This window comes from Malaclemys terrapin, chromosome 23, assembly GCF_027887155.1.
Source record: "Malaclemys terrapin pileata isolate rMalTer1 chromosome 23, rMalTer1.hap1, whole genome shotgun sequence".
NCBI classification, from domain to species: Eukaryota; Metazoa; Chordata; order Testudines; family Emydidae; genus Malaclemys; species Malaclemys terrapin.
The window spans coordinates 7,464,157-7,486,476 of NC_071527.1; the positions used below are offsets into that span (position 1 = coordinate 7,464,157).

At 36.9% G+C, this 22,320-nt stretch overlaps 2 protein-coding genes and 1 long non-coding RNA gene across 3 annotated transcripts in view; 2 read left to right on the forward strand and 1 right to left on the reverse strand.

Moving 5' to 3' along the window:
* Positions 1–6,846: 6,846 nt before the first annotated feature.
* Positions 6,847–9,536, forward strand: HOXC11 (homeobox C11). Its single transcript, XM_054013020.1, has 2 exons — positions 6,847–7,522; positions 8,727–9,536. The coding sequence occupies exons 1-2, from the start codon at positions 6,847–6,849 to the stop codon at positions 8,957–8,959; spliced, it is 909 nt and encodes a 302-aa protein (XP_053868995.1). The 3' UTR covers positions 8,960–9,536.
* Positions 9,537–16,392: 6,856 nt separating this feature from the next.
* LOC128827989 (uncharacterized) lies at positions 16,393–18,878 on the reverse strand. The gene is made up of 2 exons (XR_008443146.1): positions 18,686–18,878; positions 16,393–16,534 (listed from the first exon to the last, which is right to left on the reverse strand). It is a non-coding gene; the product is annotated as an uncharacterized LOC128827989 (long non-coding RNA).
* Positions 18,879–19,082: 204 nt separating this feature from the next.
* The window catches only part of HOXC10 (homeobox C10), a 4,385-nt gene continuing 1,147 nt past the window's right edge, over positions 19,083–22,320 (forward strand). Inside the window, exon 1 of the mRNA XM_054012209.1 lies at positions 19,083–19,863. Coding sequence (XP_053868184.1) covers positions 19,098–19,863 — 766 coding nt within the window. The 5' untranslated portion in view covers positions 19,083–19,097. The remainder of the gene's footprint in view (positions 19,864–22,320) is intronic.

Genomic DNA, 22,320 nt, shown 5'->3' on the forward strand with positions numbered 1-22,320 from the left:
CACTTCTAGTAAAAATATGCCCAATACTCAGCTCTTAAAGCATAAGGTAGGATAAAAAACTTAATAATGTCCATCGAAGAATGAGCGCTCTCATCATCAATATCGCTATGCTATACATATCACTTGTATAGATAGATAGATAGATAGATAGATAGATAGATAGATAGATAGGCATGCTATGTATGCTTATGTGTTTATATGTGTATGTGTCTATATAATAGATAATTATAAGATATGCCTCTAAAATATTTGTGTATGTATATATAGGGAGATAAATACTTAGCTGTAGATAATTAGATATAAGAGTATACAACTTTTTGTATAGTTATACATGTGTTTGTGTGTGTTGTGTGTGTAGATAGACAGATAGATCATTTATACAACCCACATATGTGGTAGAGTGAAGAGAAAAGATATGTGTCTTTTGTCTACCAGTTTTGTATCCATAATTTACCTTCTCTCGAGTATTACTTGAACATGAAGTATTAAAGTCACATATATTATTAGGTGAGAAATACGGGCACAGCACGTTGAAAATATATATATATTCCTAGAGGATTAAGTCGGTTACCATAACAAAGCACTCAAACTTTGTCCCCCATAGAGAAAAAGGATATGACTATTATCTATCATGCTTCAGCTGAACATCAGAAACTATTAAGAGTGGCAATGGTTGAAATGACCAAGAAAATGAACTTTTGAAAGAGCTCAGAGTTTGTGTTACGTTTGCATTTACGTGTGTACTCCTAAATATCTCCATTTATCCCTCTGTGCTGTCTAGATGAAAATAAGCGATAAATAAAGTACTTTGAATATTCTAAACATGCATATTTCTACACGGACTCAAGTTTTGGATCTAAGGAAAGACACATACAGAGAGACAGAGAGAGAAATGTGACGCCACAATAAAAATATTCTCAAGAAACACTCATCCTTTATAACTGGAATATATGTTGAATATATATATATGGAATAAATGTCACCACAGAGCTAGCCCAAAGATTTTATTTCATTTTATTCTGATAAATGTGGTTTTTTTTGAAGTAAGGTTTCAGTGCCGACGCTGATGTAGACTGAGAACTATTGAAGTCTATCCCATAAAATGTTGAGATTCTACTTTGATCAATGGTAGCCTGAGAGAAATATATCTCCGTACTAGCTGTAGTGAAAGATATGCAGGAACCAACATATAAAAATGGATTTTTAAAAAAATGATTTCCTATAAACCCATTGATTAAATACCACTCATGCTCGTGTGTGGACGTTTTTACTAGAGCATTCTTGCGGATTATCCGCCGCACCTTTAATTCTCTATTATCCATAATGTGGTATTTTACTAAGAAAATGAGATACCAGCAGAATTCAAATTTTCTGTATCACATTATCCGATTTTTTTAGGAAGTTAAGTACATTTCAAAGTTACCAACATGGATCATTTGGGAAATTAACCATTTCTGGAGTGTCTATGTCTGTATTTTATATATCTTTATTTTTATTTACGCAGGTAATTTTTAGCAGGTTTTTTTGTGGGGGGAGGGAGGGGAATTGTGTTGGTTAACGGCGGTATTTGCGTTTTCAGAGCCTCATGACGACTGTATTTTCCAACGAGAATATGAAAGACTTTAGCCTATTGTGAAGTTTCACTGAAATTCATTAAGCCAGTATATGTTATATGCATTTGTAGCCGTCGGGGAAATTTAGTTCTGCAGGGGAGAAGAATATTTTCATCACTGAATCCTACAGAGTCAACATAGCTCAATGCTTCTTAGCACCCAAGGAAGGCAACATGCATTGAATTGGATTTCTGGAAAAAAAAATACAAAGTATGCACCACACCATGAGTGTTAGGTATATTACTTAATTACTGCACAAGATGAACTATTCTTTGGGCCTCGTTGGAGTCCTTTCTATATGAATCTGACACCCCTACCACATTTCTACCATACAATATCTGCTTTGCCTGTGGTTAGGAAGCATAGTTTATCTGCTTTTATCTTTATTGAGTCCACATGATTTTGAACTTGCAGCTCAGGTCTACAGAGATCTAAGTCATTTTTCCCTTTGAATTGTTCACAGCTTATATAGTCTTCTTTAGTAGGCTGGCTTATATCCAATTAAATTTATCTTTGCCATTTGGGGACAATAATATTTTCCAAGAGCTTCCCACTTGTAGCTATTGTCTCAAGCTTTAGATTTCCTGGAGACACATGCGGTCTATAGTAATCTGTTTACTGGCGTGGATTTGTACACTTTTTTTTTAAGTCTATGAGTCTTGTTTTTAGGAAGTAATTGTAGTACTGTATTGGGGGAGCGGGAGGGAGGAATCAGCTTTAGAACATCTGACAGGCCAAAGCCATTAGGCATCAGAAGTCTGAGCTTATTTAGCATAAACAAATCACATATCTATGAAGCTGCCTGAAGATACATCGACCAACAAAATGATTTACACTCACTTTTAATGCATTTGCAGACAGATCGGGAATGCATACAATTCTGAAAATGCTACTTTCCCAAATCCGTGAGCCAAAGTAAATTGTGATCAGCCGCCTGTACTAGGTAAAGATGCAATGTATAAATAATGCATCAAATAGCTTGAGATCACAATTCCTTTTAAACGCTTGGAATGCTGCAGTAAGTGGCTATGGCTAAAATGGTAAGTCAAACCAGTATAAATAATATTTTATTTTCTCTTTTCCAGTCAGTGGATTCCATACCCCATGACTCCAACAAAGAGCTCTTTATGATGACAAGTGCAGAAAAGTTTTATCCAGTGATAACTGGAATATTGATACGATTTTACACTGCATAAAATAAATTAATTTTGGGGGAGGAGGGAAAGGAAAATCAGAATTTCCCAGTGGAAAAAATGGATGGTTTATTGAGAATAGCTCAAGTACTGGGTTATCCTAAATCAAAATATGACTTAAGAAGTTTATATCTATAAACTAAGCAACTTTCACAACCAAAAAGTTTTATTTCGCTACAGTTCTTAGGTTTGGCTCGTTCAGTCAAAACTACCCGGAGTTTACTTAAAGTTCATTTTAGCAACAAAGAGCACAACTTAGAAGTCTTGTGAAATGCCTATTTGCCTGTTGAAAGCACTGTTAAATGTGCAAGTGTAGTCTTTATGTCAGGAAAATTAGTAGTCAGTCAAGGCAAAATGTGTTGGGTTTTTAAACACTTAATTCTTGCAATGGAATCGAATTGCATTTAGATGCTTGTCTGCAACAAATAGCCCGCTAGCTAGGGAAAAGGAGGTGAACGCTTCGCGCTCTCTGCTGCGTTTTCCTTTACTATGCTGATGTGAGGAAACAAAATACACTACCAATATTGCCTCTAAGGAGGCAGTTCAGTTCATTGTAACCTCAAGATAGTATTCGAGCAACTTCCCTTAGAAAAATTAACGTATTTCCTCTCCTCCCCCACCCCTTAGGTTATCTGTATGTTTATTTTATTTTATTTTATTTTATTGCAGACTTGGTTGTGAAATGAACTCGATTAAAGTTCAGGGTCCCTACAGTTGATTACCCTTAAACTCATTTGACTTTTTTTTTTAAGGGAACCAGAAGGAATGCGAGTCTGCAGTCTTCATTCTGGCTTTTATGGTAGTCACTTTGGTGGTCAAATTCAAGTGCTATGACTCCACAGCTGTCTCTTCTGTGTTTCCTTGCAGGAAGCCGGCAAATCCTGCCCTTTAAACTGGGTTTAAAAAACAAAATGGCAACAGGACTGGTTTTAGAGATATTTACCTACTAAGAGCAATAAATTATTCACACACCTATAGGAAGGAGCTCATGTGTTATACCACACATACGTTTTAGCGACGACACTTAGGACTTTTTCTCTCTCTTTCTCCCCCCCAAGCCCACTAATGTCTTCTTTTAATTCAAATAAAATGGAGAAGAAATAATCTCTAAACGTAATGTCTAAACCCCGAAGATGAAATCTGTATTTTTACTTTTCCATTTCAACGTTCGATTCTGCCCCATGCAGGTTGCAAAGAGGAGGGAATTGGAAGAAAAATAATTGCACTCATAAACAATAGCTTAACATTATTAGTTTGTACTTAGTATTAATATTGGTCCATAAAAAGATCACTGACACTTTAATTAAAAGTTTTGCCCAAAATGACACCTAAGACATAAAATGGGGGCAGATTACAAAACCAAGACACATATCTCGACCTCATGAGTTCTTTACTTTGTATTTATCAGCTAAGGGTGCATTAGAGAAAAAAATACATCTCATTCTGAGATTATAGACCTATTTATATATATATATATACACACACATCCCGAGATCACTTATAAAAAGAGTTTTTTGAAGATTTTTGGATACAAAAACACCAACCTTGAGAAAAATTCAAATATGTGTAAAAAAAAAAAAAGGCTCTGTTGCATTATGACTGGCAACATTGTTTAAATAAGGAAGAGTATGTATTCTTAGCATAAGAAGCCATCAAGGGATCCATAATACAGCAACTGAAATCGAGACATATTGCAATGTGCTATAGTTTTGAAAGCTACACTGCAGTGCCCAATGTATTTTTTCTTTGTTTCTTAAGTGCTCAGATCTTAGCCCCCGCTGCAAGACACAGACCTACCAATCTATTTCCTGTAATTAAAATGAATTTTCAAAAGCATGTTGCTTATTAATGTCATTATGCTTTTCTATTATTGTTTTTTTTTTTATCAGCGTCCGCTTCCTTCTAGGAGATGGTGGAAGAAGTACTTGGTCTTTTCACTTTCTGTTAATATTGCGTCGAAATGAACCTACCTGCTGACTAAAATGGAAAGAAAAAAAATTAGACCAGCGAAAATGAAAATTGAGAATAAAAATATTAAATGGATTAAATGACTCCGAGCTGTACAATTTATATCTTGCGTTTCTTGTGTTGTAATTTATTATTACTTGGATGGAGTTGTTGATAGTTTTCAAGATGAAATGCTTAGCCAAACAAAAACACGCAGAAAAATCATGTCTACTCTTCTCCTTCCTAACAATATTGTTTACTGATAGCTCATGTGTCTCTGCTTTGGTTATTTCTTGTTGTTGTTCCAATTTACTGCAACACTCTTTGACAAGATATCACTAATAAAGACATTTTACTCTGTGATGGTGTATTAGTTTTGTTAGGAGGTATTTAACCTGTCTCCAAAGAGATCCCACGATGGAGTTTAGTTGGGGGAGGGGGACCTCTATGTAAACAGCTGAATTTTTATTTATTCTTCCTTTAACTGAACAATAGCAAAAGAGGAAATAAAGAAAATTAACCAGGTGGTGTCCTGTAATTAAAAGAAGGGAAGGGGTGACACAAGGGACTGCATTATTTTCACAGATAGTGGAAAACACAAACATTTCTGCATTTGAAATAGAAATACGATTAACATAATTTTTCATCGCAGTCCCCAGACAAATTATTTGCAACCTAGGTGAAAAGAACGAGTAGTGCACAATCAGAGTAGTGGTCACAGGATAGTTTGGTGCTAGAAGAGTTTTAAGCAGATACATCTTGGAAATATTAGCAACCCACAGTATCACTCAATATTCTCTGTAAGTCCTACAGGTATCCCTTTCCATATTATTTAAAGAAGAACATTTAGACAGACAATTGGTTGAAAAACTCGCAAAATGTCTGATAGCACTTTATAGCACAAATATTTATTCCATTTCAAAACACTGGAAAATATAGACAAGCATGAAGCTCTTGGGGCACAAAATTCAAGACAAATGACTTTAATAAGAATCTCTCTTTTTTAATTCAGTTGGAGGAATAAAGGATGCTAGTAATTCTGTACTTACATTCATTGATTGACAATAAACACTTGCATTAAATATTTAATATGCCACTCTTACATAATAAATATTTAACAAAACATTAAAGGAGGTTTTCGAATATTTATTAGGCACTGACTTAATTCATTTGCTCTATTCCCTGATATATTACTAATTCGATATCAAAAGTCATTAAGTCAGCCTTGAAATGGCTCAGTTTTAGTCTCAGGTAACTTTAAAGTTTGAAACTTTACACACACTGGTATTGCTTAAAGAGTATATTCTCTGCAGTATATGCCACGTTGGTTTATGTACAGTTGGGATGCACATAGATAGAACAATGTAATTAGCTAATGTTAGAAGCTTGCTAATTAGCCACTTCCCCCCTTCCCTCCCAAATTATATATTCAACTATAATTTTAAAAGCCCTATGGCACAGAGATATGTGTATGCCCCACTGTAGCAAGATTTTGAGAAATGTTTGAAAACTTACTTATGAATCTTCAGCGCATTCCCTGGGCTTTTTATTGAGCTTACTTAAAGACTTTACATTGTCACATCTAAAATGTGACTAGCATGGAAAGAAAAGAAAAGAAAAGAAAAAAACCGTGGAAAAATACAGTTAAAATATCTCTAAGACCCTCCCTCAGCTCCCACTCCCTCCCAACGCCCCCACCCCATATCCGAATCCTCGTGAAAAATAGAAAGCAGAATCCAAACCGGGAAGGAAAAAAAAACAAAAAACTTCACAAGCCATCCCTTGTATTTGCCCTCTGCTTTGAATGCTTACAAGGGGTGTGCCTTAAAGAAAATGAATACAAAGCTGCAATTGATTTTCATAATGTTTCTGCGGTGTTTGAAAACCAATCGTTTGAACCTCTGAGATCTTACCTAAGTGAACCACTCCTACACATCTAAGTGCTCCAAACTGATATATGACAATATCTACTTTGGATCACGTGTTCCTTAGAGCGACTAAGACGGATAGCGCGTCATCTCGCCTTCCCAAATTTTTCCCCCTCTGCACATCGGATCCAAAACATCTATCTATAGAGCAAGAAAAGGAGAAAGATGTTTAACTCAGTGAATCTAGGAAACTTCTGTTCTCAATCGCGTAAAGAGAGGAGTGCTGACTTTGGAGACAGAGCAGGTTGCGCTTCCAATCTCTACCTCCCTAGCTGCACCTATTACGTCCCAGAATTTTCAACTGTGTCATCTTTCTTGCCACAGGCCCCCTCTCGCCAAATCTCCTACCCTTATTCCACTAACCTCTCGCAAGTGCAGCCAGTTCGAGAGGTCTCCTATGGTCTAGACCCCTCTAGTAAATGGCACCATAGAAGCAATTACGCCTCGTGTTATTCCGCGGAAGATCTGATGCATAGAGAGTGTATCCCGCCTTCCACCATGACCGAAATGCTAATGAAAAACGAAAGCGTGTACAGCCACCACCATCCCAGCTCTAACCATCCTGCATCTACGGGATTCTACTCCAGCATGAACAAAAACAGTGTCCTGCCCCAGGGCTTTGATCGGTTCTTCGAAAATGCCTACTGCGGGACAGAGAACCCGCCTGAGAACTGTCTGCAGAAAAGCGAGAGCAAACTGGAATCCGACTCCCAGCCCAGTGCACTATCATCCCGCGGAGAGCAAGGCATAGACCCGGAAGACGAAGAGGAAAACACAAATCCAGGGTCTTCAGCCTCGTCTTCTTCTGTCAACAAGGAAGGAAGCAAAAACAGCAACTCGAGTAGGTAGAGCAGTAAATGGAAAGGTTAAGGGACTAGCCCGGTGTTTTGTCGGTCAAATTTTATGTGGAGTTTTATAAGCATTCAAAGGATTTTATTATAACCTACAAAGCTCTTTCTTCCAACGAGAAGAATTTTTACGATGGGAAAGCTCTTTGAAAAAATGGAGATGTTAGGCGCAGACACAGTAGCTTAGAGTCTGTGAAATTTTGAAAGCACACCATCGTGGCAAATATTAACTTTGATCATGAACTTACATGAGCATTTTAAAAGGATTTGGTCCCGGTTGCTGAGGGTAAAAGCCAATTGGGCAGAACACTGCTGTAGCTTCCTGTGCTTGCTTTTAGGCACTAAGATGCATGTAGAGTGATTTTTTTAAAATTAAAAGTATATGCTGGGTCTTTCTTTTCTCTCTCTCTTTTGTTAAGGGGGTGTGGAGCTAAATGCAAAATGTGCAACATTTTAATTAAATCCTGAGTCTCTATTTTATTTATTTTTTAATTGCATTGCTTCTTCGCAAAGCCTAGTGGAATTTCTGTCTTTTGTCATTAAGGTCAGATAAAAAAAATCACTACATTTCTAAGAAAACTTAGAGGCGTATTTTAAATTCTGAAGCCAAGCAACTTTTAAACTTAGCGATCACGGTGAGATTTTTTTCTCTCTCCCCTTTTGCTATTTGGTTTCATGATGAAAACAATGCATCCCTTTTCTTGCTCAGAGGCTAAATTCTATTTTACTTTGATTATTTTGGTGTGTGTGGATGCTGGTACTGAAGTTAATCAAAAACTTATGCGGAACATAATGTCTAGTTCCAACAGTTCCAACATTGCTCATGCTGTTTCTATACAAATAACAGATTTGCAGCTTGAACGTATGTTTTTCAACAGCTACAGTTTCTTTAAAGCCTGCTTAAATTAATTGCTGCCTACAACCCCTAACTCTGCTTAAAAATATGTCTATCACAAAATCCTGTGCAGAGGTAGTGTATTTAGAACATAACTAGGACACAATCCTTAAAACCATATATAACCTCACCTCTGCATTATACTAACAATGGGCAAATATAACAGTGGCGAAATATATTATCCCATGCATCTATAAATATGTATATATATATATATCTCCATATATATGGAGTCAGATCTAGAGATGAGTCTATGTGTTGCATTTGCTTAGTATTTACATTCCCTTCTGTTTTTTTTTAAGGTGCTCCCCGTACAAGAAAGAAGAGATGTCCCTATTCGAAATTCCAGATCAGAGAGCTAGAGAGAGAATTTTTCTTCAATGTCTATATAAACAAAGAAAAAAGGCTTCAGTTGTCTAGGATGCTAAATCTCACTGATCGACAGGTTAAAATTTGGTTTCAGAACAGAAGAATGAAAGAAAAAAAATTAAGCAGAGACCGCCTGCAGTATTTTTCTGGAAATCCCTTATTGTGAACACATCTTTTTCCAATCCTCTCTGCTGGTGAAGTAGATCTGTATTAAGAAGGAACTCTGAAAGCATGGGTTGTGGTCTGAGTCTACAAGCAACCTCAAAGTTTAAGCCTTTTCGTTACTTATATTTGTATGTATGGAACAGTTCTAAGTAACGCAAGGAGTTCAGATATCTAAACGTTTAAAGGACTTGAAAACCATGGACTTTTTATTTAACGTTTTGTCTGAACAACTGGGATTTTTTTTTTCATTTAGTCATCCTTGTCTATTTGAATAAATCGCAGTGCTGTGTTATAATTATCATGGTGATGATTTCAATATGCAGTTAACATGTGCTATCACAGACGCGGCCAAAACCTCCCTCTATGGTTAATTCAGATACCTTGATTTGGGAGGGAATGTGTGTGTGTGTGTGTGTGTGTGTGCATGCACACATATACATAGGACTGTGCGTATCCACAGCGATCATTTGTGTTCTCCTGCTATCCATGCCAAGAACTGTTGTCGAAACCTAATTTAAATATTCTCTTCCGTTGCAGCAAGAATGGGTTCATTTTCAATACAATCTATATAGGATATATATATATATATTCTAGGCAGTCCCACTTTTACATTTTTGGGGGGTTGGGGGGAGGGAGGGGTGTATGGACAAGAATATATTTGCAATAACTGTCTCTAAGTGGTTTGTAAATACATTTCGTAATGCATTTTTTCCCGGATCTAGAAGAATAATAACAACAAACAACAACAATAATAAAAGATCTTTGTCTATGTAAAGTGAATTCCCGGGAAACTCTGTGAAATTCTGTGGTAAATAAAGATATTGCAAGCTGTTCTACATTATGATTTTATTTGACCATTTTATTAGTACTTCCCCTCTTTAAACCTCATTGCGGTCAATGCGGTATGGACTTCCCAATAGAACTTTTAATACCTAAATGGTAATGACATCAAATATGTATATTTGATACTATCACCATATATAATCATCCATGGTCATCTGGCTCAGTGCAATGTGGCATTGTCCAAATTCATATAACTCCTCTACGTTAAAGTTTACATTTGTTGTGGGGTTCATTGTATTCCTCATCGAATTTAAATTTTTATTGGAATTTCTTGGCCCAATAATACAACTGTGTATTTGGTTCCATGTGTCTTGCTCTGTTTTTCCGGATGTAATTAATCTTTTGCACCATTTATTTGACTTTTGTAAGTGAGTGCAACTCTAATTATACAAAGGAAGGTGCTGTATTTCCATAAAGTCAAATATAAACTACCTTATACGTACAAAGCACAAATGCAAAGTCAAGTACTTAAATTCCTGGTTAAGGAAAACAAGTTCAACTCCCAGACTTCTGGTACAGAAGTGCATTTTTATGTTCACACAATGCCTTTTCCCTCTCCTGAGCGGACTAAAGAGACACAATTTGGTTTAAAGGAAAAAGAAGTACAGAAAACGCCGTCAGTGGTTTGATGCATATATGTTGTGTATATAGAATAACTCGGGGGGGGGGGTGTTGTTTTGTTTTGTTGCTTTTCAACCTGAATTCTCATATCTCTTGATGTGGAGTTTTGTATGGGTAGGAGTGGGGGGAGAAGAAAAAAGAAAAAGGAAGAAAGAACAAAAGAACATCAGCAAAGAAACAACACATTATATTCCCATACATTGACAGTGTTCTTGTAAAATTCTCATAATTGCTTTTAAATACAGCCCCATACTTTGATGGTGGCTTCTGATTTTATGTGACAGCGGTAGGGGAAATTGCAAGCCACAAAAATGTGCTTCGCTTGCACACACACACAAAAAGAATAAATGAGAAACAACTTTTGTTTTCGTGATAGACCCATCCTCGTTACGCCATGGTATAATTTGAACGGGTGATGTTCTTAGACATGTTTCTCATTAAATGAGATGGTAAAAAAAAAAAAAAAAAAAAAAAGATGGCAAAGAGCTTTTTTGAATTTATGCTTAAAACGTGGAAATGTTTAAGGAGGTATCCCCATGGCCTAAACCCATGCCAGCCCTTTGGAAATCCAAAACCTGGCCCTTTCTTTGGTAGACAATTCCTTGATAGAATAGTGAATAAAATATGAAAGAGCTTTGAACTAGGATGGAGACCAAAGTCATGCTCCTAGCAGATGCAGCCACTCATTGATACAGTCGAAGAGCTGCCAAAGAAAAGGGAATATTATTCATGTAAACCCACCTTTCTTTAACGATTGTTTGCCAAACCTTTCCAAGGTTAGGAAAACTAAGCATAGGTGCAATAGGGTGCTTATCACGAGGTCAGAAACCGCAGTTAATGCTCCGTAACAGCAGCCACTGTCCGGACAAAAGCTAGTAGTCTAGACATTGTAATAAAGACTGCAGCACTAAACAGCTTAATTTTTCTTAATTACCCCGTCTGGCCATAGGAAAAGACTTCCGCAGTAAATAGTAAACAAATAAGGGTGTCTTGCCCAGGGATTTTTCCCCCCTCCCCTTCCATGTCTTCAGCTCAACTCCAACACAATGAAACTGGAGGCCTAGTTCAAAGTTTTCGCGAGCTAAAATGGAATGCTAGTTGTAAAATCCAAGTTTATAGACCATGTGGGAGTTTACAACAGCATTAAGCAGCAGTGCCATGTAGGAAAAGGCTGTTAATGTTCTTTTGGGGGGGGAGTGGTTGCCTGTGTGTGTGTGTGTGTGTGTGTGTGTGTGTGGCGGGGCTAGGTGAGGAAGTGGGGATGGATTGGCTACCACACTGGATGAATTTGGAAATAGTTGGCTTTGATTTGGTTGTCCTGTGATGTATTTTTTTTTAAATCGTCACACTTAACCGCAAAAGGCCAACCCTGCAAGTGGAGTTCTGTATATTGAGATTATGTCCTTGTACCGGCGGAGGGGAGAGGAAAGAGGTCCACAGGAAGAAAAATGTGAATATATGATGTCTTTGAACTTCAATAAAGTCAAGTCCATCACCTTTAACCCTTTTGTAATAAAGCGGAATCAGAAAGGCTTTCTGTGTCCCCGCCTCCTGAGAAAGAATTAGGGGGGCCACGGGGTGTGGAACGGAGGAGAACCCACATTTTTATTTAAATTCAAATTTTGGGCCAAATGTGGCGTTTATGATGAGCTAATATTTAACTCAGCCTCGCCGCGTTCATTGCATGTCGAAGAAGCTTTAACACACACACAGCACACACGCTTTATTATTGTTATAAACCTTTTGATATCTTAACGCATGAAAAGTTTTTATAACTTTGTTTGGCATAAAAGTTTTACAAGGTTTTTTTTATTATTATTTCCATCTAATGTCCATCACAATAAATGCTCCCTCATAGGCTGGGGGAGCTTGCTGTATAGTTACGTTAATGACACACAGACTAATTGTGAAGGACCTTTCCATGTGACGTACAAACACCCGACCTGTTTCCTATTCCTCCCTGGATTCCCTACACAACATATTGGAAGCTGCTGTAGGTTACTTTGTTGTGAAATATTGCACAGGGGGAAGAAGGCGAGGGAGCAAACTTCTAATTGGCTTTTTTTGCAGAATAATAACGTACATTTAAGTTGGCTTCCATACAGGGGAAATCACTTCCACTTTTGCAGAAAATGCAGGTGACTTTTTGTTTTGTTTTAAAGAACTGCAAATGCCCTCCAAGAATAAAGTGTACAGGGACTGTAGTTATGTTAGACAAGGCTGTTCACACACCACGCACACATATATACATACACACGACACACACACATGCAGAAAGACACCAACCCACTCTCACATGCACACTCTCCTAACAGTTCTTGAGTTGAGGAACGTAAACTTGACTGTGTGATAAGTGCGGCCCTCTCAGGGCGAGTTCTCTTTGGTGACATGTAAATAAACTACTCTGTTGAGCAACTCAGCAAGACCGGCAAACAATAGCCATGAGGGAAAGCCATCCTGTTACCATTTGCACTTTCCACATGGGTTTGACGTTGCCTTGGAATTTGGCAAAAATGGGATTAGAAAATCCGAAGAACAAAGACATTGGCTTTGGCAAGTGGATTGGAAGCGACCATCAGTTGAGCTAATCTTCGCCTGTGGATCATAGGGTGAATTAATTTATTTGTGTGCGAGTAACTTTGGTAGGAGTCATAGCTAAGCCCGACGGAGAGCCAGGGCTGTGTACAATGTAAATAAATAGCTTGCTCTCCCAGTTTCCTTGTCTTGCAGACTCTCGTGGGTCGTAACATTTTGGAATGGCCATTATTTTTTCCCCTCCTGGTTTACCCCTCTTCTGGGTGGAGGGCAGATAATTTGGTGTTGAAATATCGTGCGGGCTCTACCATGGGGGGGTGGGGGGGAGGAAATCACTTTTGTAAAGTAATTCTGGTTTTTAATGAAAGCATTTGTAACTAACACTAGAGTTGAAAACAAAAAAAGCCAAACTACTTCTGGTTAGCGTGCATGGCTGAGTGCCTCTTTGCTATCAAAGAGAAAATTAAAACCTGACTTATATTATTTTTTTCCAAAATGGCGTCTCATTAAGGCCTTGCTTATCCGTCTTTAATAAAGTTGGAAAATATACGGATGCACAGCATATGTTAGATTTAAGCACGTTCTTCTGCTTTTGATAACTTCTAAATTACAACATGAAACCACAAGAATGTGGTTTGCAACCTCATAAGGCTTTTTTAATCTTTAGTTTATGAATTAGAATATAGCATATAGCTGATGGAGCCCATAAAAGACTTTATTAGTTTTAGACAAAAGAACAGACTTTAATATAAACATTACAGTTGTTTATGCGCTACAAGTAGTTGGGCAAATTCGTTCGTTTTAATTGTTAAAAAGAGGGCTTAATACCTTTCTAGGAATTAAGTGATACATTCTTAAACACATCGGTTCCAGTGCTTTTAAAAGGTGGTTGATATAAACCGTATGTTTCTGTATAAATGGTTGTTAAAAGAGCTGAATCTCTTTGAATCAATTCAGTTTTGCAAACAATAAGTATTTAAGGAAACAGGAGTGTTTGTTTCAAGGTTATATTTCAGGCTGCGGACTTTAAAGATAACTAAGTAATTCTCCGAATATAGATAGATAGGTAGATAAATATTCGTATACCCTCGTGATATTTACTGTAATTCTACTGTACCTACTATTAATTCTATATTCTCAGATCTAGGTGAATCTAGCAAAATAAAATGATCATATCCTAGAACAATTATCTGTAGTATATTTCAACCCAATGAGGCGGAAATTCAAGTGTATTCCATTTTTTTGAAATAGCTTTTTTCCCCTATGAAAAAGTGGAATTGTTAATATCCCACCACTCATCTAATGACTGATAATTGGTTAAATCTATATTTGAAACAAAAATGTTTATTTAGAAGCACTTAGCAGATGGGAATTTCAGCTTTATACACGCATTGCCGACGATAACAAAATACCAGCATTTTAATACAACTTCCTTCAGATTTCCTATGTGCAAAGACAGAATGTTTTGCTATTTTTCTAATTTAGTATGTTTTAACATTTCAGCAGGCACTTAAGTCTTTTTACTTTTTGATTTTTCCACACACTTTTTTTCACTAATTATATTATTTTCAAAGGAATACGCCCAAGAAGTAAAATGCACCAATTTTCAAAACGTTTTAAGCTCTCCTTTTAGCTTACAAAGGTAATCATATCATGAAATATGCCCCAAACGCTTATTGCTTTAGAAGAATATAGGAATTTAGATTCTCAGGGCAACTGCTCAGACTTCACAACCTCTGATATGAACAATCCTGTTATTTGTGTAACCTTTAAGTTTGTTAACGCATTTGGAAAATTACAGGAAACATTCCCCATTGAATAAACTTTTAAAAAATCCTGGCACGCTATTATTTTTTTCTGTCACCCGCACCACTCATGCCTGTATCTGAATTACTCTCTCAAATTTTCTCCTCGTGATCAAAGGGTAACCAGAGTAAAACCACTATATTAGAGTCTGAAGACTGCTATGTTGGGCGTAGAAAAACGTAAACACAGTTTTCAATGCCACCTCAAGGAACATAATATCATTCCATAATGCTATGACTTAAGTTACTCAGAAAGAAGGAAGTAGAATAAGAGGGATTGTAAAGTTTGATAGATTTCTTGTGGTGATAGTTTACAGTTTCTAAGCCAACATATAAAGGCGTGGGTTTTATTTTTGCATCACTGTTATTGTACTCCAGTGTACTTTGTCATAAATCAGAATTATTTCTGCTGCAACATGGGGGCATAATACCGGGCAGAAATACAAATTTAAGGTAATCATTAAAGGGTTGCTACCAAATACTTCCTAGACGCGAAAATGAATGTTTGTAATAAAAATGTATGAAAAGTTGGTAAAAATACAATGGATATAAGAGGCAATTCTGTGCATAACTCTCGGTTAAATAATTAGATTGAAAAGGGGGCAGGTAAAATAGTATGTGTAAGTTTGAGATATTTTTTGTTTGAGATATTATACACGTGCATTTTAAATTCATAGGGCAAAAATGGGCTGTTTGAGTCTTTTTTCCCCTCCCTTAAAGACGTACCATGTGTGTCTAACAAAGAACACAGGTTCTGCGGAATCACATTAGCTGATTTCTTGATATTTTTAGGCAATTATCTGCCTTTGGAACTCAAAACAGGACAACCTCCTAGTAAGGACAATAGCAGAACAGCAGCCGCTTGCTTCATATACATAGGCATTGAGAGAAAGGCACACATGAAAAGGGGGGATCCCCCTCCCCGCCCCCCTGTCTCTCTCACACACGCACGCACACACACTCACACAGAGAGAGATTTTTATGTGACATAGACTTCATTAGTTTCTTAGCTCTTGTATAAATAAAATACCACAGGTTATTCCAAATGTCTATGTGAAACAGAAAGTTATCTATGAACATGTGTACACATCTCTGTGAATCTATGGCATCTATGTACATTTGCACCAAAGTGTGCTTTGTGTGTATGAACATTCAGCATCTATCTATATTGTTTTCCTAAAAGTGTGTAAAATTCAAAGTAGGTTATTAAAGTCTTTGACACACATAGGCTCTCTCTTTTTAAGTTTTAATAGCGTTTGTTCGTATTTATTTTCTGTAATTAGAGGAAAGCATTTTTCCCAACGGGGGTTCTACTTAAGCTGATGAATTTTATTTCTTTTTCCATTAATGACCCATGTTTATCATACTTCTAATTATTTTTAACTTTAAACAATATTCGGTCTCCTGGAGAGGTCCTCTGTGTTCCTTGCTAACCTCGATTCTCTTTTGATATAACAACAAAATCTATGCTGAAGTTTTTTTTAATCATATATTATTTTTGATTGAACTTATTTTTCTGTATGCTGTCTTATTTGTTTCAAAAGCTCTGGAGCAGCATCTTGGAAAGAGAGTTTAAAATCTTTCAAACATTTGCATAAATTGATAGTTTTGGCAAAAGCTAGTACACAAAATGAGTTAACAGTGTAAATCTTTATTTTATATACACAACAGTTAGACATTCTTAAAATATGAGGTTTCCACGGTAGATCTTCTGTTTCCAACCGCACGCACCGATACGACATTTGCTCCAGATTCTATAAAGGCTTCTGGGTCTGAGAGAGAGAGAAAATTCAAATTATTTGATGTTAAGTTTAATCTTGATTAGGGTTCATACAACGCATTAATATCTTCCTTTGACAAAAGCACAGGAATACATTGCAAAAATCAGGAAAACATATTTAATCTGCAGGCAGACAATCCAGGAAACTATAAGGTCAAATTCTGGTGTCCCAGAAATGCACATGTGAAATGTTTGACTGACCAGCATAAATTATTGGGTAGCCAGATCAGCTGCAAAAATAAGGTAGAAGAGGGGGGAAAAGGGGGGAAAAAGCAGTATAATACAAAATTGTGTTGGTCTTTAATTTCATCACCTATAAATGAGAAAATATTGGTTCCCATACTAAAGTTTTATTCTTTGCTTATAAATATTATGTGGAATTTTCGTTGGATATCATAAAATTGAACGATTTCTATCAAACTGTTTTTAAAAGACCTATGCAGATAACACAAATAGAGGCAATAAAGTCGCAAATAGCTTTCCAGGGGAACCAAATGGCGTCTGAAGCGTAGGAAACCTTTTACTATGTTGTATAAGGTGGGAGGGGGGGACACAAAATTGTATAATGCAGTTTTAGGCTGTCTCGGCCTAAGAGATTTAAATTTGTCACACTGGAGGATTGAAGAAGAGAAGATTGGCAAGTCTCCTGAAAGTTAAAGCAGAGTGGAATTGTGAAATAGTTCTGTAACACCTTGGGGAAAGATGGTTGCAGAAGTCTGAATAATCTACACTTTAAAGCGCTACAAATTACGCAAAATGGTCCTGTTCAATTTTTCATATTTCTATGTTATTTTTTTCCCGGATTTGCTCCTTTTTCCCTCCCTCATGAAAGGTCGTGGGGATGGCTTTTTTCCCCTTGAAAGTGACTCTGAACCAGTGTGTCTTTCCAATCGGTTGTAATGATCTTGAAATTCGAGGCTTTCTTTCTTTTTATTTATTTATACGCTAGTCCCATTCTCGCCTAACCTAAAATCAGCGTTATGTAAGTAGGATTGCCTCCCCCTAGTAAAATTAATATACACTAAAACAATTTATCTTAATTGCTACACGACATTAGAAACTGTCCAGTAAAGAAATGAGGCAAAAGGAAAACACATAGGTAAAAATTCCATCGCCACTTGGAATAGTAGTTATTGTTCTGTGGTCGTTAAATTAAATGGGGAAAAAAGTTAAACCCACATAACAGTGAAATAGTTTAACAAAATGGGGAAGGGGAAATCATCTGTCAAGAAACAAACTTTTTCTTTTAATCCCCACAGTAAAAAATCATACCAAATCGGGAAGTTTGTTTTGGGAAATCCATGTACTAAATATTTGGTCAAATACAATTTTGATTTTTTTGTTATTTCCTGAAGAGGTAAAACAAACCCCCACCATCGCAATGTTGTCCCTTTGTATTTAAAGATCGATCATATTTATCAAATTTACCCTTTTCCTCCCCACGAATTCATTTATTTTGCAAGATTTGTGCATATCACAGACGCTATTTTAGCAAAGAAACTTAAGACAGTTAACATTGGAAATTGATTATTTTTAAAAAACGTTGTCTTTTCAGAGTCTATTTCGAGGGATGCAAGGCTTATCCATACCACACACACACACACACACACACACACACAAAGAGGAAATAAAAAAGAAAACGGCTTTTTGTTGGTATTAAAAAAAAAAACTGCTTTCCAAATATGCACACAGGACTATTTTAGACATGCGGGGATCAAAAAGCACCGAAATTAAAGACTGAAACCATCTCGGTGAAACTTTTTATACATTTTTCCTGATTCCAAATACATTTTAAAAAACAAAGCAGAGGTCTCGAGAGGCATCGATCCTACAATTCCACCCTTTAAAGAACTGCACCCACCCCACCGTTAACAAGAAACAAAATCCACCCCAACGTTCGATGAAAACCCAAACCACAGCAACTAAAATATTTCAAGTTCTGTTACAGAAGAAAGGGGGGGGGGCAGCTCCGGGAATCTTGCTAAGAAGAGAGAGGGGAAGGAGGGGGGAGAAAGTTGAATTAGGGTTTTTTTTTTGGGGAGGTCTCTGCCTTTTACTAGAAATTGGATTTATTTCAGGCAAAAGAGGGAAAGAAAGGCAAGGCAAAGCAAAGAAGGGGGATTAAGGTTGGTTATTTCCTGACCTTTTTATTTGGATTTGACTTTGCTTGTATTTGCGCTTTCGCTTCCCTTTTTTTTTTTTTTTTTTTTGGTTTCCCCCCGCTCTGCTGTAGACACGCGTTGGTTCATTGGTAAACAAACTCCCGCAAACCGGGGGCTTTTCTCCTTTGTTCAAAGTGAAGGTCCCGGACACCCTACCCGGCAGAGACTGATAGATGTCGCTGTTGCTCTATGCTAGTTTTCTCCGCTCGCAACAACTTGACCCTTGTGACGTCATCGGCGTCTGAATCATCAAGGCCATTTTCAATCCTCATTGGCCTGGCCGTCACGTGGTGGGGGACCAATGCGTGGATAATTATGGGGCTGCTATTTTTCCCTAAAAAAAAGATGTCAGCCCTTGGCTGTAGTATTCCTCTTTAAAATCCCTCCCTGACAATGTCATGTCCCAACAATGTGACTTCTAACTCCTTTTTGATGGACTCGCTGGCCGGTACCTGTAGAGGCGAGAATTATTCCTCTAACCAAGGAATGTATATGCAGCCTGGGAGCGATTTCAGCTGTGGAATGATGAGAAACTGTGGAATTATCCCGTCTCTTTCCAAAAGAGACGAGGTGAATACCGCCAGCCTGTCTCTCAACACCTATCCATCTTACCTTTCTCAGCTAGACACTTGGTGTGACCCAAAAAATACTTACAGAATCGAACAACCTGTTGCAAGACAGCTCCCATCCTGCTCTTTCCCTACCAATGTCAAAGAAGAGAATGTATGCTGCATGTATAACGCTGATAAAAGGGCGAAAAATGCCACAGAGACAGCCCTCTACCCCAATCAAATGCCTGATTCTTGCCTAAATGATCATGAAGTCCCTGTTCCTAGCTACTATCGAGCCGGCCAAGGTTATTCCTCTATGGAGAAGACGCCAAACTGCAACAATCCAAATGAGTTTGAGACAAGTTTTGACTCCAGGGCGAGTCTGAACCCAAGGAGTGAGCGTCTGGAACAACAACAAGCCCCACCACCAGTGGCTAAAGTGAGTTTCCCCGAAAACACAAAAACAGATAATACCCAGAACACACCCACCAACGAAATTAAAACAGAAACAAGCGCCCCCGCTCCAAAAATAAGCCCTTCGGAAGCAGAGAAAGACCTGAATAAAAGCACTGACACCAGCACAGACAATTCTGACAATGAAGCAAAAGGTAAGGGATTATTCATTATCGGTAACTGGTTTCAGAAAATGCTCAGCATAATAATAATAAGATGCACTTTACACTGCAAACTTCGCCGCACTTATGTCTGAATTGCTGCAGTCGTTTTTAAATTCTTACTCGAAATAAAAATCACTGAGAAAATAGAGCAGTCAAATGTGTTAAAACACACCCTCTCGCTATTTAAAGGGGAGACTTGTGCATGTATTTAGTTAGGTATGTAGCTGCTAGGAACGGTGTATATTTAATAAGATTAGGTGGCTTTTAGAATAGTCTAAAATGGCAATGAGATTACAAAAATCAGTTTAGCCAGACATTTACCTCATGTTATTTTCTAGTTAAATGTTTTATGTGGTCGTATAAGGCAATTTTTACTCTTTTTGTTTGCTCAGTATAAAATGTCTGAGGAGAAAAAGAAAAAGAAAACACGGATTGAGTCTTATTTTCACTTGCAAACATCTCAGGTTTGGGTTGTGTATTGTGTTTCATTTCATTGCTCGTTGAAAAAGCTTTTTTGCTGGCGAACTGAGGTCTTGTTTGTGAAGGCAAAATTGTTTCTGGGTGTGAAACAGATGTTTTAAGTTTGGGTTTCTATGAGGAGAGACTTCCATTTACCATGTTGTATTTTCATTGTAGAAATTCATGTGGGTTGAAATGTTTGTTTATCTTAATATTCAGTTGTCCTTGAAGACCTAGATTCAAGATAGACTGTTTTAAGTATTTATGTTGGGTCATTAAGTAGAGGTATATGTATGAATGAGTGGAATTCTCTGAAAATTTGGCGTAAAATACATAGCACAAAATATTATTGGGAGCGGATGGAGATCTAAGCAACGGATTTTATTATTTGACTGTGGTGCATGGGTTAAAATAGCTTCCGTGTCCAATAATTTGTAATATGCTAGAAATCAATCAGAAACGAAGCAGTTTAGTAACTATGTAGTTTGTATATGCATATACATATACGTGCATGTGGTATGGTGTGTATACTCACATACATCCTCTGTGTATGGGTACCAGAAGAGCATACAGATATTTCATACCCACTGTCGTTCTTGTGAAAGCTATCTTCATACAAAATCACCTTTAAAATTGGCCTTTCAACAAAACAAAATATATAGTCCAAAACAGTCTTTTCATTTTATTCCGCACCCAATGACATTATTTTATCTGGCAGCTGAGTTACAAATACACAAAACACAAAGTCAAGTTTATCAAAATCCCTACAAACTTCTCTTCACAAAGCGCGTTCTATTTTCATGTCAAGATATATTTTCGTGGGAGTTAACAGGAGGATTATTTTGGTTTTGAACTATAATTTGTTGGGGGGGGGGAATAAAGGTTTCTCCTGCAATATTGGGGTTAACCAAAATGGGTGTATGTTTAAAGTAATTGATTTCCAAACTTTTGCTTTTTCAGAAATTAAAATATCGTGAATAGCATTTTTAATCATCAGAGCCAGTATGAGACGGATTTTGTTTGTTTGTTTGTGGTTTTCTTTAAATAAAATTATTTTAAAGCTTAAGTTTTCCTTTTTGTTGAATCAGAATTTTATTCATTGACAAGGTGCGATTTTTGAATCCAATTTAAGAATTTTGGAAAGCTAGAGGCTTAACGAGAATTTCCAAGGTTCAATAGCATGAAAGGGCATCTGCAAACTTAATGGTGGCTTAATTGCAAATATACTCATTGTTAAGGCATAAGTGGTTAAGTAAAGTTCTTATTTCCAATCGCAGAATCTTCTGAAACTAGCATGAATATAAAAATAAGTGGATTATTGTAGTCATAGGACATGTCATTTTCTTCTTTCATAGTTAGACGTAAATATAGGCGACTACTGATGCCAGAATTTTCCAATGCTCAAATTCAAATCCCAAGTATTATATATAAAGAATTATAATATATTTATATATATCTCAAATACTTGGGATTTGAATATTTGCTATATAAATATTTGCTATCTAGATATAGCAAACACATGCATTTTACTTTATGAAGTGTGAGTGTAAGTGTATAAGAGAGGGTGTGTATATATAAGAAATATAATTACAAAGGATACATATATACGCACACTTTATAAAGGCAAATCCATTTCACATCGTCTGTGTTTACGAAAAATACACTTGATATTAATGTGCTTCACAGACTCCAAGCATCTGACCTCTGTTAGACGACCGTGCTTCAGTGAACCAGATATTTCAGAGGGTAATAATCAGATTTCACTTTAGATGATGCTTTTGTAGTAAAGCGTATGTGTGTGTGTAGAAGGAAGCAATGGCAGAACAGTTACGGAACTTAGGAAAGTTACACTGTTGATTTTAAGATTTTTTTTTTTCAAAAAGCCTTCATGTGGTACACGAAAAGGCCATGAATAATTTCATAAAATTATATTCTGTTGACATGTCTGACGTGTGGACAACCCTGCTCTCTAGAATAGTGTAAGAGCCG

Coding starts and splice junctions, on each gene's coding strand:
- HOXC11 (XM_054013020.1), top strand. CDS start 6,847: ATGTTTAACTCAGTGAATCTAGGAAACTTCTGTTCTCAATCGCGTAAA. Junction 7,523..8,726: donor AAGCAAAAACAGCAACTCGA/GTAGGTAGAGCA, acceptor TTTTTTTTTAAG/GTGCTCCCCGTACAAGAAAG.